The sequence below is a fragment of the Anomaloglossus baeobatrachus genome, chromosome 4 (assembly GCF_048569485.1).
Source record: "Anomaloglossus baeobatrachus isolate aAnoBae1 chromosome 4, aAnoBae1.hap1, whole genome shotgun sequence".
NCBI classification, from domain to species: domain Eukaryota; kingdom Metazoa; phylum Chordata; class Amphibia; order Anura; family Aromobatidae; genus Anomaloglossus; species Anomaloglossus baeobatrachus.
This window is the reverse complement of record NC_134356.1, coordinates 370,828,808-370,841,805: the sequence shown is the minus strand read 5'-3', so window position 1 is coordinate 370,841,805 and position 12,998 is coordinate 370,828,808. Positions and strand designations below refer to the sequence as shown.

General features: G+C 50.7%; 1 protein-coding gene across 2 annotated transcripts in view; it reads left to right on the top strand.

Moving 5' to 3' along the window:
• The first annotated feature begins 1,944 nt into the window (after positions 1-1,944).
• PUS7 (pseudouridine synthase 7) overlaps positions 1,945-12,998 on the top strand; it is an 85,145-nt gene continuing 74,091 nt past the window's right edge. Inside the window, exon 1 of one of the 2 annotated variants that reach the window (XM_075345170.1) lies at positions 1,945-2,173. In XM_075345170.1, the coding sequence (XP_075201285.1) occupies positions 2,074-2,173 (100 nt within the window). In that variant the 5' untranslated portion in view covers positions 1,945-2,073. The remainder of the gene's footprint in view (positions 2,174-12,998) is intronic. The other variant, XM_075345171.1, reaches the window with a different exon arrangement.

The following is a 12,998-nucleotide window of genomic DNA, read 5'->3' as shown; positions in this document are numbered from 1 at the left end:
TTACTAAGCCGACTTCCCTACAATGGTCACAGTAGGCACATATTACATGTGTCATCTCCCAACACCTGAAGGTCCCCCCCATACAGTATATAAGTGGTGATTCCTGTATACACCGGCAGGTCCCCATACAGTATATAAGGGGTGATGCCTGTACACACCGGCAGGTCCCCATTCAGTGTATAAGGGGTGATGCCTGTACACACCGGCAGGTCCCCATACAGTGTATAAGGGGTGATGCCTGTACACACCGGCAGGTCCCCATACAGTATATAAGGGGTGATGCCTGTACACACCGGCAGGTCCCCATTCAGTGTATAAGGGGTGATTCCTGTATACACCGGCAGGTCCCCATACAGTATATAAGGGGTGATGCCTGTACACACCGGCAGGTCCCCATACAGTGTATAAGGGGTGATGCCTGTACACACCAGGAGGTCCCCCATAGAGTATATAAGGGATGATGCCTGTACACACCAGGAGGTCCCGCCTACAGTATATAAGGGATGATGCCTGCACACACCAGGAGGTCCTGCCTACAGTATATAAGGGATGATGCCTGCACACACCAGGAGGTCCCGCCTACAGTGTATATTACATGTGTCATCTCCCAACACCTGAAGGTCCCCCCCATACAGTATATAAGTGGTGATGCCTGTATACACTGGCAGGTCCCCATACAGTATATAAGGGTGATGCCTGTACACACCTGCAGGTCCCCATACAGTATATAAGGGGTGATGCCTGTACACTCTGGCAGGTCTCCCATACAGTATATAAGGGGTGATGCCTGTACACACCAGGAGGTCCCCATACAGTATATAAGGGGTGATGCCTGTACACACCAGGAGGTCCTCCATACAGTATATAAAGGGTGATGCCTGTACACACCAGGAGGTCCTCCATACAGTATATAAGGGGTGATGCCTGTACACACCAGGAGGTCCCCATACAGTATATAAGGGGTGATGCCTGTACACACCAGGAGGTCCCCATACAGTATATAAGGGGTGATGCCTGTACACACCGAGGAGGTCCTCCATACAGTATATAAGGGGTGATGCCTACTGTCTCCTCCCCATAATCCTATAGAATGTAAGCCCGCAAGGGCAGGGCCCTCTTCCCTCTGTACTAGTCTGTCTACCGTAATTTGTATATGTATTTTGTATGTAACCCCTTCTCATGTACAGCACCATGGAACTAATGGTGCTCTATAAATAAATAATAATAATAATGCCTGTACACACCAGGAGGTCCTCCATACAGTATATAAAGGGTGATGCCTGTACACACCAGGAGGTCCTCCATACAGTATATAAAGGGTGATGCCTGTACACACCTGCAGGTCCCCCATACAGTATATAAGGGGGTGATGCCTGTACACCTAGTATAGTGCAGACATGAACGGGGGCTAATGGTAGCCACATGGCCAGTGCCTGTATACAGCACAACTCCACTACAGGTGGAAACAATGAGAATACAGGATGGAGAGTCCGGTACCGGATGAGCAGTGTGTACTGGTGCCTTGTGGAGATGCTCCCAGTCACCGGCACAGCCCTTCCCTCAGCACCAGCCTCCGCTGACAGCTACTCACTTTTTCCGAGCCTTCTCCTTCTTTCCCTTCGGCCTCCTCTTCCGGGCCTGCATGGCCAGCACTGGGAAGAAACAGGGAACACACGTTCATAGGAGGACAGAGCCGGCGGCGCACACAAACAATGGCGCCCGGGAATAAGTAGGGCAGTAAGTGTGCGCAGTCTTACCCTTCCCCGAGCTCATCTCCTCCCTGCTCTGCGCGCCGCTGCCGGTGCCGGCCGGGGCTCTATACACGCAGGCGCAACCCTCAGCTTCCATGGGCCGTGGAGGATCGCGCCGTACAACGCGCTGCTTTCTCTACACTGCGTCACCCGCTCCCTCCTCTGACTCCTCTCCTAGGCAACCGCTGTCTCCTGTGCGTCTGCGCCGGGGGTGCAGGGGGCGCTCTTGCCTGGCTCCGCGCTTGTTTGTGGCTGGGAGGACTGGAGGTCAGGTGGTGGCGGCGGGTGAGGAGGCAGCGCTACACGTGTGGTCAGGACGCTGATGCTCGGTGGAGTCGTCCGGTTACGTTACTGGATTCTTCGCGCACACGTTGGCCGCTTCCAGCACCGGGTGGCGGGGACACACCGGGGGCCGGTGAAGGGTGAGTACTGAGCGGCCTGCTGAGGTGTGCTGCCAATGGCGGACTGCTCCTGTATACAAATATGGGAGCGAGCATGTTATGCCTGACGTGTTAACCCCTTAAGGACTGGGCGATTTTTCGGTTTCTCTTATCGTTTTTTACTCCCCCTCTTCTAAGAGCCATACCATTTCTATTTTCCCCTCTATACAGCCATATGAGGGCTTGTTTTCTGCTGGACGAGTTGTGCTTTTGAATGACACCATTTTATCATATGATGTGATGGTAAACTGGGAGACAGTTCTAAGGCTACATGCGCACACTGCTTTTTTTGCTGCGTTTTTGGCTGCAGTTTTGTTGTCAGAACTTTCTGACATTTGACTTCCCAGCAAAGTCTATGAGAAGTCAGATTTGCTATGTGCACATTGCAGTTTTTGTCAGCGTTTTATTTGTCAAAAGTTTGTGACAAAAAAAATGCAGCATGTTCATTCTTCCTGCGTTTTTGTCAACATTTGTCACAAAAACACCGCAAAAACGCAGGTTGTGAAAAATGCACCATAAACGCACCTACAATTATGAGCATTTTTTGTGACATTTCCAGGCTCTCTGACAAGGTGGAATTTTGGCTGCAGTTTGTGAACACAAAAAGATGCAGCGTGCGAATGTAGCCTAAAGGGGGCTTTACACAGTAGCGATATCGCTAGCAATTTCTAGCGATAGCGACCGTGTAAGTACCCGTCCCCGTCGCGCATACAATTTGTTTGTGATCGCTGCCGTAGCGAACATTATCGCTACGCAGCGTCACACATACCTGGTCGGCGGCGTCGCTGTGACTGCCGAACAATCCCTCCTTCAAGGGGGAGGGACGTTCGGCATCACAGCGACGTCACCGCAACGTCACTAAGCGGCCGGCCAATCAAAGCAGAGGGGCGGAGATGAGCAGGACGTAACATCCCGCCCACCTCCTTCCTTCCGCATTGTGGCCGGCGGCAGGTAAGGAGACGGTCTTCGCTCCTGCGGTGTCACACATAGCGATGTGTGCTGCCGCAGGAGCGATGAACCACCTGGATAAACAACCCTTACCGATTTTTGAGTTTGGGACAACCTCTCCATGGTGAACGATTTTCACCATTTTTGAGGTCGCTTAAGGTTGCTGGTCAGTGTCACACGCTGCGATATCGTTAATGACGCCGGATGTGCGTCACTAACAACTTGACCCCAACGACAAAACATTAACGATATCGTAGCGTGTAAAGCCCCCGTGTAAAGTGTATAGAAATAGAAAAAATAAATCTGCAATTGATTTTATTTCCAGCGTTCACTATACCATGAGCTTGACCCACTAGTACGATCCTCCCGATCAGTACGATTACGCACATACCTCACACGTATAGGTTTTCTTTTATTTGTGGTGGGGAAAAAAAAAAATCGTTTTTATCTCGACCTTCTTAGAGGCGTAACGTTTCCAATTCTTGGGGTCTGGATCTGTGTGGGGGCCTGATGTGTGTTTTGTTTTTTTGTTTTTTTTTAATATATTATTTTGGGGTATATAACAATATACAATTTTTTTTTTTGATAACCTGTTACATTTTTTTTTTCTGTTATTGTGGCAGATGAAAAATGGCAATTCTGGCTCCTTTTTCTTTTCTCTTTTTTTTTCTTTTGCTTTTTAATCATTACGCTGTCTACCGATCGGATTATTTTATTTTATATTTTCATAGATCAAACATTTCTGAGCCTGACAATATGTAAAACATCCAATCACTTATGCTATATAGCAGGGGTGGGCAATTAATATTCCCATGGGGCCGCATGAGAAATTGGGATGGTTTTAGAGCGCCGGACTAATATAATTAAAGGGAACCTGTCAGCAGAAATGTCCCCTAAAACCTAACAGATTCCCCCTCTGCAGCTCCTGGGCTGCATTCTATAAAGGTCCCTGTTATGATTGTGCCCACTTTCTGACCGAAAAAAAGTGTTTATAAAGTTGTACCTTTTTGGCTTCTGATTCTGTAAATCCGTCACGGGGGCGGGCTGCCTGATGGCCGTTATTCTGCCCCCTGGTCCTGTATGCCGCCCCCATCGCTGATTTCAATACTTCTGGACGCCGCCCACTGCTCCAGCCATCCCCGCGCATGCCCAGTGCCCATCTCTCGGGGATGAGCACTGTGCCCAGCGTCACCGCTGGTGACGTGCACGCAGGGTTAAGATTATGGGCGGTGCTGTGATGTTTATTCCTAAGCAACCGCCCATAATCGCGGGACCGCGCTTTCGGTGTAGTCACTGCTCCGCGCTCTTCCCATCTATTTCCTGCCTCGGGGCAAGATGGGAAGGAGGCGAAGTGAGGTCAGCAGCAGCGCGCTTGCGCAGAAAGAAGCAGGCCGAGGGGGAAAGCGCGGTCCCGCGATTATGGGCGGTTGCTTAGGAATAAACATCACAGCACCGCCCATAATCTTTACCCTGCGTGCACGTCACCAGCGGTGACGCTGGGCACAGTGCTCATCCCCGAGAGATGGGCACTGGGCATGCGCGGGGATGGCTGGAGCAGTGGGCGGCGTCCAGAAGTATTGAAATCAGCGATGGGGGCGGCATACAGGACCAGGGGGCAGAATAACGGCCATCAGGCAGCCCGCCCCCGTGACGGATTTACAGAATCAGAAGCCAAAAAGGTACTTTATAAACACTTTTTTTCGGTCAGAAAGTGGGCACAATCATAACAGGGACCTTTATAGAATGCAGCCCAGGAGCTGCAGAGGGGGAATCTGTTAGGTTTTAGGGGACATTTCTGCTGACAGGTTCCCTTTAACTCCATCGATTGAGAAGGAACACTGGGCACTATTCTTTTATAGTATAGACGGATAGCTCATTTAAAAAATTCCTCTGGCAACAACAAATCAACAGTTCACCACCTTGTTACACCTTTGCAGGTGTGCAGCGTGAGCCCGAGCTTAGATCTACTGGCCGGGGTGCACTCCAAAAGACAAAGCGGTGGTAATATAATAAAGTGAAGAAGGAGGCACTCACCGGTTTGGTAGAAATGTCTGACGTTACATTTATTCAGGCATAGGGGGAGGGTGCTATAATGGCGTGCACACAAACTACGGCCGTTTCGCACGGATTACCAATGCTTTTACAGGTCCTTGGCGGTGAACCTGTTAGCCCCACATGTCTGCTCTTCAAATCACTGCTGGCTCATTGCAGCCGATGGCGGTGATTACTGCTTCATGATTTAGGACATGAAGGGATTAAGGAGACCCAACCACCAGGATTTTGTGATATGAAGTAAAGGCAGTGCCATACTGGCACTAAGATGCTGAATCCAGGCATACCTGTTGTAGAAAGATGTGATTCACGGTTGCAAAAATATCTTTAATCAAAGTTGCAGAAATGCCGTGCAATTTGATCGACGGGCGCAACTTGGCGGGATTTGTTTATCGGGTCCTTGGCGTTTATTCCTCCTCTGGTGTCCTCCTGTCTTGCCCATGCCCACTTTTGTTTATTTGAATATCGAGATGCCATTGCTGTTGTTGGCGGCGCATGCGCATTGCCACAGTGACTTTGTCTTCATTAAATTGGCTACGTCTGGGTGTCTGTCTGCTCCATTATAGTCACTGGCCCCATCGGCGCATGCGTCCAAAACACGTTTTGCTGGGGTGTTCGGACGGAAGCTCCGACGGGACCATTGAACGTAGGTAAAAACGAAGTATGAAAGCGGCCTAGGACAGGAGAAGGTGGAAATACTTTTTTTTTTTTTTTTTTTTCTCCACGTTAAGAGAAAAACCTGCTATCACTCCAAATACACCCTGATTAAAATAATTGGTCCTTTTTTATGTACGGGGAAAATACTGATGTGAATAAGCCCTATTTTGTATGCTAAAACTTGACAAATGATAGAACACAGATAGCTGAGATAATCATTGGTGAGGTTGTTGAGGAACAGGTGAAATGAGCGAGTAAGAAAGTGATTGAATATAGAGAATGAAGGAAAGATTTTAGTGAGACGTAATTGCAAGACAAGCTGTTATGGTACGTGAAGTCAGAGACAAGACAGTCACTCATATTTTCAAGTAATCTATAGACCTTGTTTATCCTGGCAGGGAAGGTTGTGGTGGTTCTTCCTAAAATTAAATATTAAAAATGGCATACTTAAACTAATTAGAAATTTGCAATATTGAATCAGCAGAAAACTCCTGGAAACCCCCAAACCCTGCCCTCAATAACAAATAAAAATACATAGACAAACTCAAATATTTAATAAAGGCTCAAATTAAACAAAGAATAAGGTTACGTTCCCACAATCAGTTTTTATCGCGTTTCTGATGCTGTGTATTTTCGCTGTGTCACAGACGCAGCGTTTTACAGTTAAAGCATAGTGGATCATATTTATAAGAATTTCATGCACACTGCTTCTTTTTTACAGTGTAAACTGACCTGTAGTGGTTTTCCAATATGCAACATGTTAATTTCTCTTATGTGTACACAGAGCTTAGATGTCAATCACATATATATATAATGTCCCACCCCCCTGCATATTTTAAGCTGGCACCCTTTAGTGACGTTCATGTGGCACTAAAGGGTACTTAGCCTTGTAGTTAGGCAAAAAAATAAATGAAAAAAAAAAAAGTCCCCCCCTCCCCCCCTTTTTTTGACACCCAGCTAGGGTAAAGCAGATGGCTGCATACTGCAGCTGGCAGCTTTACCTTGGTTGGTAATCCAAAACAGAAAGCACCCAAACCTGTTTTTTTTTAATTATTTATAAATGATTAAAATAAATAAATAAAAAAAAAAAGTTGGGTCATCCTCCCAAATTTGATTACCAGACAGCTGGGGTCTGGTATTCTCAGGTTGGGAAGGACCATGTTTATTTGGCTCTTCCTAGTCTACGAATAGCTGGCCGCAGCCGCCCAGGCTCATCCCTTTGCCCTGGTGCGGTGACAAACTTGGTAATATAAGGTGTTAATGCCATCTGTGAAATGTCAGCTGGCATCAAGCCCAGGGTTTAGTAATTTTGAGGATTCTATCAGATATCCAACAGTACTAACCCAGTCAATAATAATAATTAAAAAAAGACTAAGATTTTTATTTGAAAAAACACACCAACACAATCCCTCTTTCACCAATTTATTAGGGAAAAATAAAAGTCCTATTTTGGTCTTCCGTAATTCATTTTGGATGGATATGGGGGGCATTCTCAGAGAGCGCATCCCCCACGTCCTGGAAATGCAGACACTCCATGTTAAGTGTCCCTACAGTGACCTCAGTGAGATTGCTGCAGGGACACTCCCAGGTCACACCAAGGGCAATACAAACTGCGATAACTTCAGGGACGTCACTGCTCGCTGAGAGCTGTCTCTCTGCACATGTGCCGCCATTTTTACAAAATAAGCTGTGAAGGAGGGGCTGAGGGTGACTCTGCGGTCATGAAGGGACCGGAGTAGGACAGGGGGTGCATTGGAAGACCTGGGAAGGACTTGTATTTTTTCCCCATCTGTCATGTCAGATGGGAGAGAAATCGGAGGAGGAGGATGATTCCGGCGGGTACACAACTCATGCGCCTGCTGTTTTAGAACCTCAGAGGAAGGGGGGCTGAGGGAACCTTTGGCCACATAGGCGGAGCACATTTCTCTCCCATCTGACATGTTTGATCATGTCAGTTAGGTGAGAAATCATTTTTTTATTGGCGATGTGTTTTACTTTTACATGATCACTGTTAGACCGTGTATAATGATGATCGCATGACCGGAAAAACCGAATCGTGATCTCCAGGGTCTCAGCTACCCCTGGCAGCTTAAACACCAGAGATTTTGCGACACTGGGGGTGCTATAACCTTATTTCTTTGTCGCTCTATTGGGAGACCCAGACAATTGGGTGTATAGGCTATGCCTCCGGAGGCCGCACAAAGTATTACACTCAAAAGTGTTAAGCCCCTCCCCTTCTGCCTATACACCCCCGTGCTCCCACGGGCTCCTCAGTTTTTTGCTTTGTGCGAAGGAGGTCAGACACGCACGCACAGCTCCACAGATTGGTCAGCAGCAGCTGCTGACCATGTCGGATGGAAGAAAAGTGGGCCCATATAGGGCCCCCAGCATGCTCCCTTCTCACCCCACTCTTGTCGGCGGTGTTGTAAGGTTGAGGTATCCATTGCGGGTACGGAGGCTGGAGCCCACATGCTGTTTTCCTTCCCCATCCCCCTCAGGGCTCTGGTGGAAGTGGGATCCTATCGGTCTCCAGGCACAGGAGACCGTGCTTCATCCACAACTCCTGTGGAGCCTGCTGGATAGGAGCCGGGTATCGTTCAGGGACATGGCCCTGCTACTTGGAGGTACTCTGTGTCCCCGTGGGGACCGCGCACAGCAACACTCCAGCTTTGCTGGGTGTGCTAGTGCACCGGGGACCGCGGCGCTGACCGGGTTAATATGTGCCATTACACACTCAGCATTGCTGAGTGTGTTTATGTATAGGGACTGCCGCACTGACCGCCGCTGCCAACTGCGGCGCGGCTGGGACTTGTAGTGCGCCGGGGATTTCCACGCCGGCCGCGCTTTTACGGCGGCCGCGTTTATTACTAGAGTCCCCGGCTTTTTGCGGCCTAGTTTCCTTTCCTCCCGCCCACAGCCCTGACAGGCAGGGGAAGGGCGGGACGCTGCACAGAACGAGCAGCACTGAGGGCTGGAGCATGCTTTGCATACTCCACTCCCCTCACTGTGCACAGTGCAGGCACCAGTTCCCGCTCTTTCTGGGTCACGCCCACGGCTCTCTCCTCTCCTCAGGACGCATTCCTGTCAGCTCCTTGGACGCTGCAGAGGGGGACAAAATCTGGGAGACCCAGGCAGGGACTCTGGTGGCCTCACAACCGCTTTAAGCGGGTGGTAAGCAGCACCTGTGGTGCTAGCCCCATTGTGTAGTAGTGTAACATTATATGTTTATTTTACACCGTATAGTGCACAGTTGATTTCTGGCTATATACCCTATTGTGTTGCTCAGGGAAGATAATAGCATGGCGCCCACGAAAGGCAGGGGTGCCAAAACACAGGCTTATTATGTTGCCTGCGCCGCGTGTACGACCCCGCTACCGGCAGGTTCCACTGACCCTCATTGTAGGCACTGTTCGGCCCCTGTGGCACTTACTCAGCCAGAGCCTCTGCTAGGGGGGGCCCAGGGGGAGCCACCTGCTAACACTGTTCAGGTGACAGGGACGGAGTTTGCAAAACTCTCTGAGACTATGGCTAAGATACTGGAAGCCTTGCAGTCCAGACCGGTATCTCAGCACAGGGACTCTGTTGATTCTTTGTTCCCTGGCCCACCTCAGCTGGACCAACAATGTCCTCCCGGGGTATCTCATGGATCCCAAGCTGAGGGTTCTGACACAGACCCCAGCCCCAGACCGACTAAGCGAGCTCGCTTAGATTTTCCCTCGACATCATCATATTGTTCAGGGTCTCAGCGAGGGGAATCGCTGGTTGATGACGCGGAAGTAGCTGATCAGGATTCTGATCCTGAGGCCGCTCTCAATCTTGATACTCCGGACGGGGACGCCATAGTGAACGACCTTATTGCGTCCATCAATCGTATGTTGGATATTTCTCCCTCAGCTCCTCCGGCGGAGGAGTCGGCTTCCCAGCAGGAGAAATTCCGTTTCAGGTTTCCCAAGCGTACACCGAGTATGTTTCTGGACCACTCTGATTTCAGAGAGGCAGTCCAGAATCACCATGCTTGTCCAGATAAGCGTTTTTCTAAGCGCCTTAAGGATGCACGTTATCCCTTTCCCCCTGACGTGGTCAAGGGTTGGACTCAGTGTCCCAAAGTGGATCCTCCAATCTCCAGACTGGCAGCTAGATCCATACTTGCAGTGGAAGATGGGGCTTCACTCAAAGATGCCACTGACAGGCAGATGGAGCTCTGGTTGAAATCCATCTATGAAGCTATCGGCGCTTCTTTTGCCCCAGCATTCGCAGCCGTATGGGCGCTACAAGCTATCTCAGCAGGTCAAGCGCAAATTGACGCAGCCACACGCACGTCCGCGCCACAGGTGGCGTCCATAACCACTCAGACGTCGGCATTTGCGTCTTACGCTATTAATGCTATCCTGGACTCTGCGAGCCGTACGGCGGTTGCAGCCGCCAATTCGGTGGTACTCCGCAGGGCCTTGTGGCTACGGGAATGGAAGGCAGATTCTGTTTCCAAAAAGCGCTTAACCAGTTTGCCAATTTCTGGCGAACGATTGTTTGGCGAGCGTTTGGATGAAATCATCAAACAATCCAAGGGAAAGGATGCATCCTTACCCCAGCCCAAACCGAACATACCCCAACAGAGGAAGGGGCAGTCGAGGTTTCGGTCCTTTCGGGGCGCGGGCAGGTCCCAATTCTCCTCGTCCAAAAGGCCTCAGAAAGATCAAAGGAACTCTGATGCATGGCGGTCTAAGTCACGTCCTAAACAGACCACCGGAGGTGCCGCTACCAAAGCGGCTTCCTCATGACTTTCGGCATCCTCACTCCGCATCCTCGGTCGGTGGCAGGCTCTCCCGCTTTTGCGACACCTGGCTGCCACGGGTAAAAGACCGTTGGGTGAGAGACATTCTGTCTCACGGTTACAAGATAGAGTTCACCTCTCGTCCCCCGACTCGATTCTTCAGGTCATCCCCGCCTCCCGAACGAGCCGAGGCTCTTCTGCAGGCGCTGGGCATTCTGAAGGCAGAAGGAGTGGTGGTCCCTGTTCCTCTTCAGCAACAGGGCCACGGTTTTTACTCCAACTTGTTTGTGGTCCCAAAGAAGGACGGGTCTTTCCGACCTGTCCTGGACCTGAAACTTCTCAACAAACACGTAAAGACCAGGCGGTTCCGGATGGAATCCCTCCGCTCCGTCATCGCCTCAATGTCCCAGGGAGATTTCCTTGCATCGATCGATATCAAAGATGCTTATCTCCACGTACCGATTGCTCCAGAGCACCAGCGCTTCTTGCGCTTCGCCATAGGGAACGAACACCTGCAGTTCGTGGCACTGCCGTTCGGCCTGGCAACAGCCCCACGGGTTTTCACCAAGGTTATGGCTACTGTTGTAGCGGTCCTCCACTCTCAGGGTCACTCGGTGATCCCGTACTTGGACGATCTGTTGATCAAGGCACCCTCTCTAGAGGCATGCCAACACAGCCTCGACGCTACCCTGGAGACTCTCCAGAGTTTCGGGTGGATCATCAATTTTCCAAAGTCAAATCTGACACCGGCCCAATCGCTGACATACCTTGGCATGGAGTTTCATACCCTCTCAGCGATAGTGAAGCTTCCGCTGATCAAGCAGCGGTCACTACAGACAGGGGTACAATCTCTCCTTCAAGGTCGGTCACACACCTTGAGGCGCCTCATGCACTTCCTGGGGAAGATGGTGGCAGCAATGGAGGCAGTTCCTTTCGCGCAGTTTCACCTGCGTCCTCTTCAATGGGACATCCTACGCAAATGGGACAGGAAGCCGACGTCCCTCGACAGGAACGTCTCCCTCTCGCAGGCGACCAAAGCTTCCCTTCGGTGGTGGCTTCTTCCCACTTCATTATCGAAAGGGAAATCCTTCCTACCCCCATCCTGGGAGGTGGTCACGACGGACGCGAGTCTGTCAGGGTGGGGAGCGGTTTTTCTCCACCACAGGGCTCAGGGTACGTGGACCCAGCAAGAGTCCTCGCTTCAGATCAATGTTATGGAAATACGGGCAGTGTATCTTGCCCTGAAAGCGTTCCAGCAGTGGCTAGAAGGCAAGCAGATCAGAATTCAGTCAGACAATTCCACAGCGGTGGCATACATCAACCACCAAGGCGGCACACGCAGTCGGCAAGCCTTCCAGGAAGTCCGGCGGATTCTGCTGTGGGTGGAAGCCACGGCCTCCACCATCTCCGCAGTTCACATTCAAGGCGTGGAAAACTGGGAAGCAGATTATCTCAGTCGCCAGGGCATGGACGCAGGGGAATGGTCCCTTCACCCGGACGTGTTTCAGGAGATCTGTTGCCGCTGGGGGGTGCCGGACGTCGACCTCATGGCGTCCCGGCACAACAACAAGGTACCGGCGTTCATGGCACGGTCTCAAGATCCCAGAGCTCTGGCGGCAGACGCCTTAGTTCAGGATTGGTCGCAGTTTCAGCTCCCTTATGTGTTTCCTCCGCTGGCACTGTTGCCCAGAGTGTTACGCAAGATCAGGGCCGACTGCCGCCGCGTCATCCTCGTCGCTCCAGACTGGCCGAGGCGGTCGTGGTACCCGGATCTGTGGCATCTCACGGTCGGCCAACCGTGGGCACTACCAGACCGACAAGACTTGCTATCTCAAGGGCCGTTTTTCCATCTGAATTCTGCGGCCCTCAACCTGACTGTGTGGCCATTGAGTCCTGGATCCTAGCGTCCTCAGGGTTATCTCAAGATGTCATTGCCACTATGAGACAAGCTAGGAAACCAACGTCCGCCAAGATCTACCACAGGACGTGGAAAATTTTCCTGTCATGGTGCTCTGCTCAGGGTATTTCTCCCTGGCCTTTTGCCTTGCCCACTTTTCTGTCCTTCCTTCAATCTGGACTGGAAAAGGGTTTGTCGCTCGGCTCCCTTAAGGGACAAGTCTCAGCGCTCTCTGTGTTTTTCCAGAAGCGGCTAGCCAGACTTCCACAGGTACGCACGTTCCTGCAGGGGGTTTGTCACATCGTCCCTCCTTACAAGCGGCCGTTAGAACCCTGGGATCTGAACAGGGTGCTGATGGTTCTTCAGAAACCACCATTCGAGCCAATGAGGGATATTTCTCTCTCACGCCTTTCGCAGAAAGTGGTTTTTCTAGTAGCAGTCACTTCACTTAGCAGAGTGTCTGAGCTAGCTGCACTGTCATG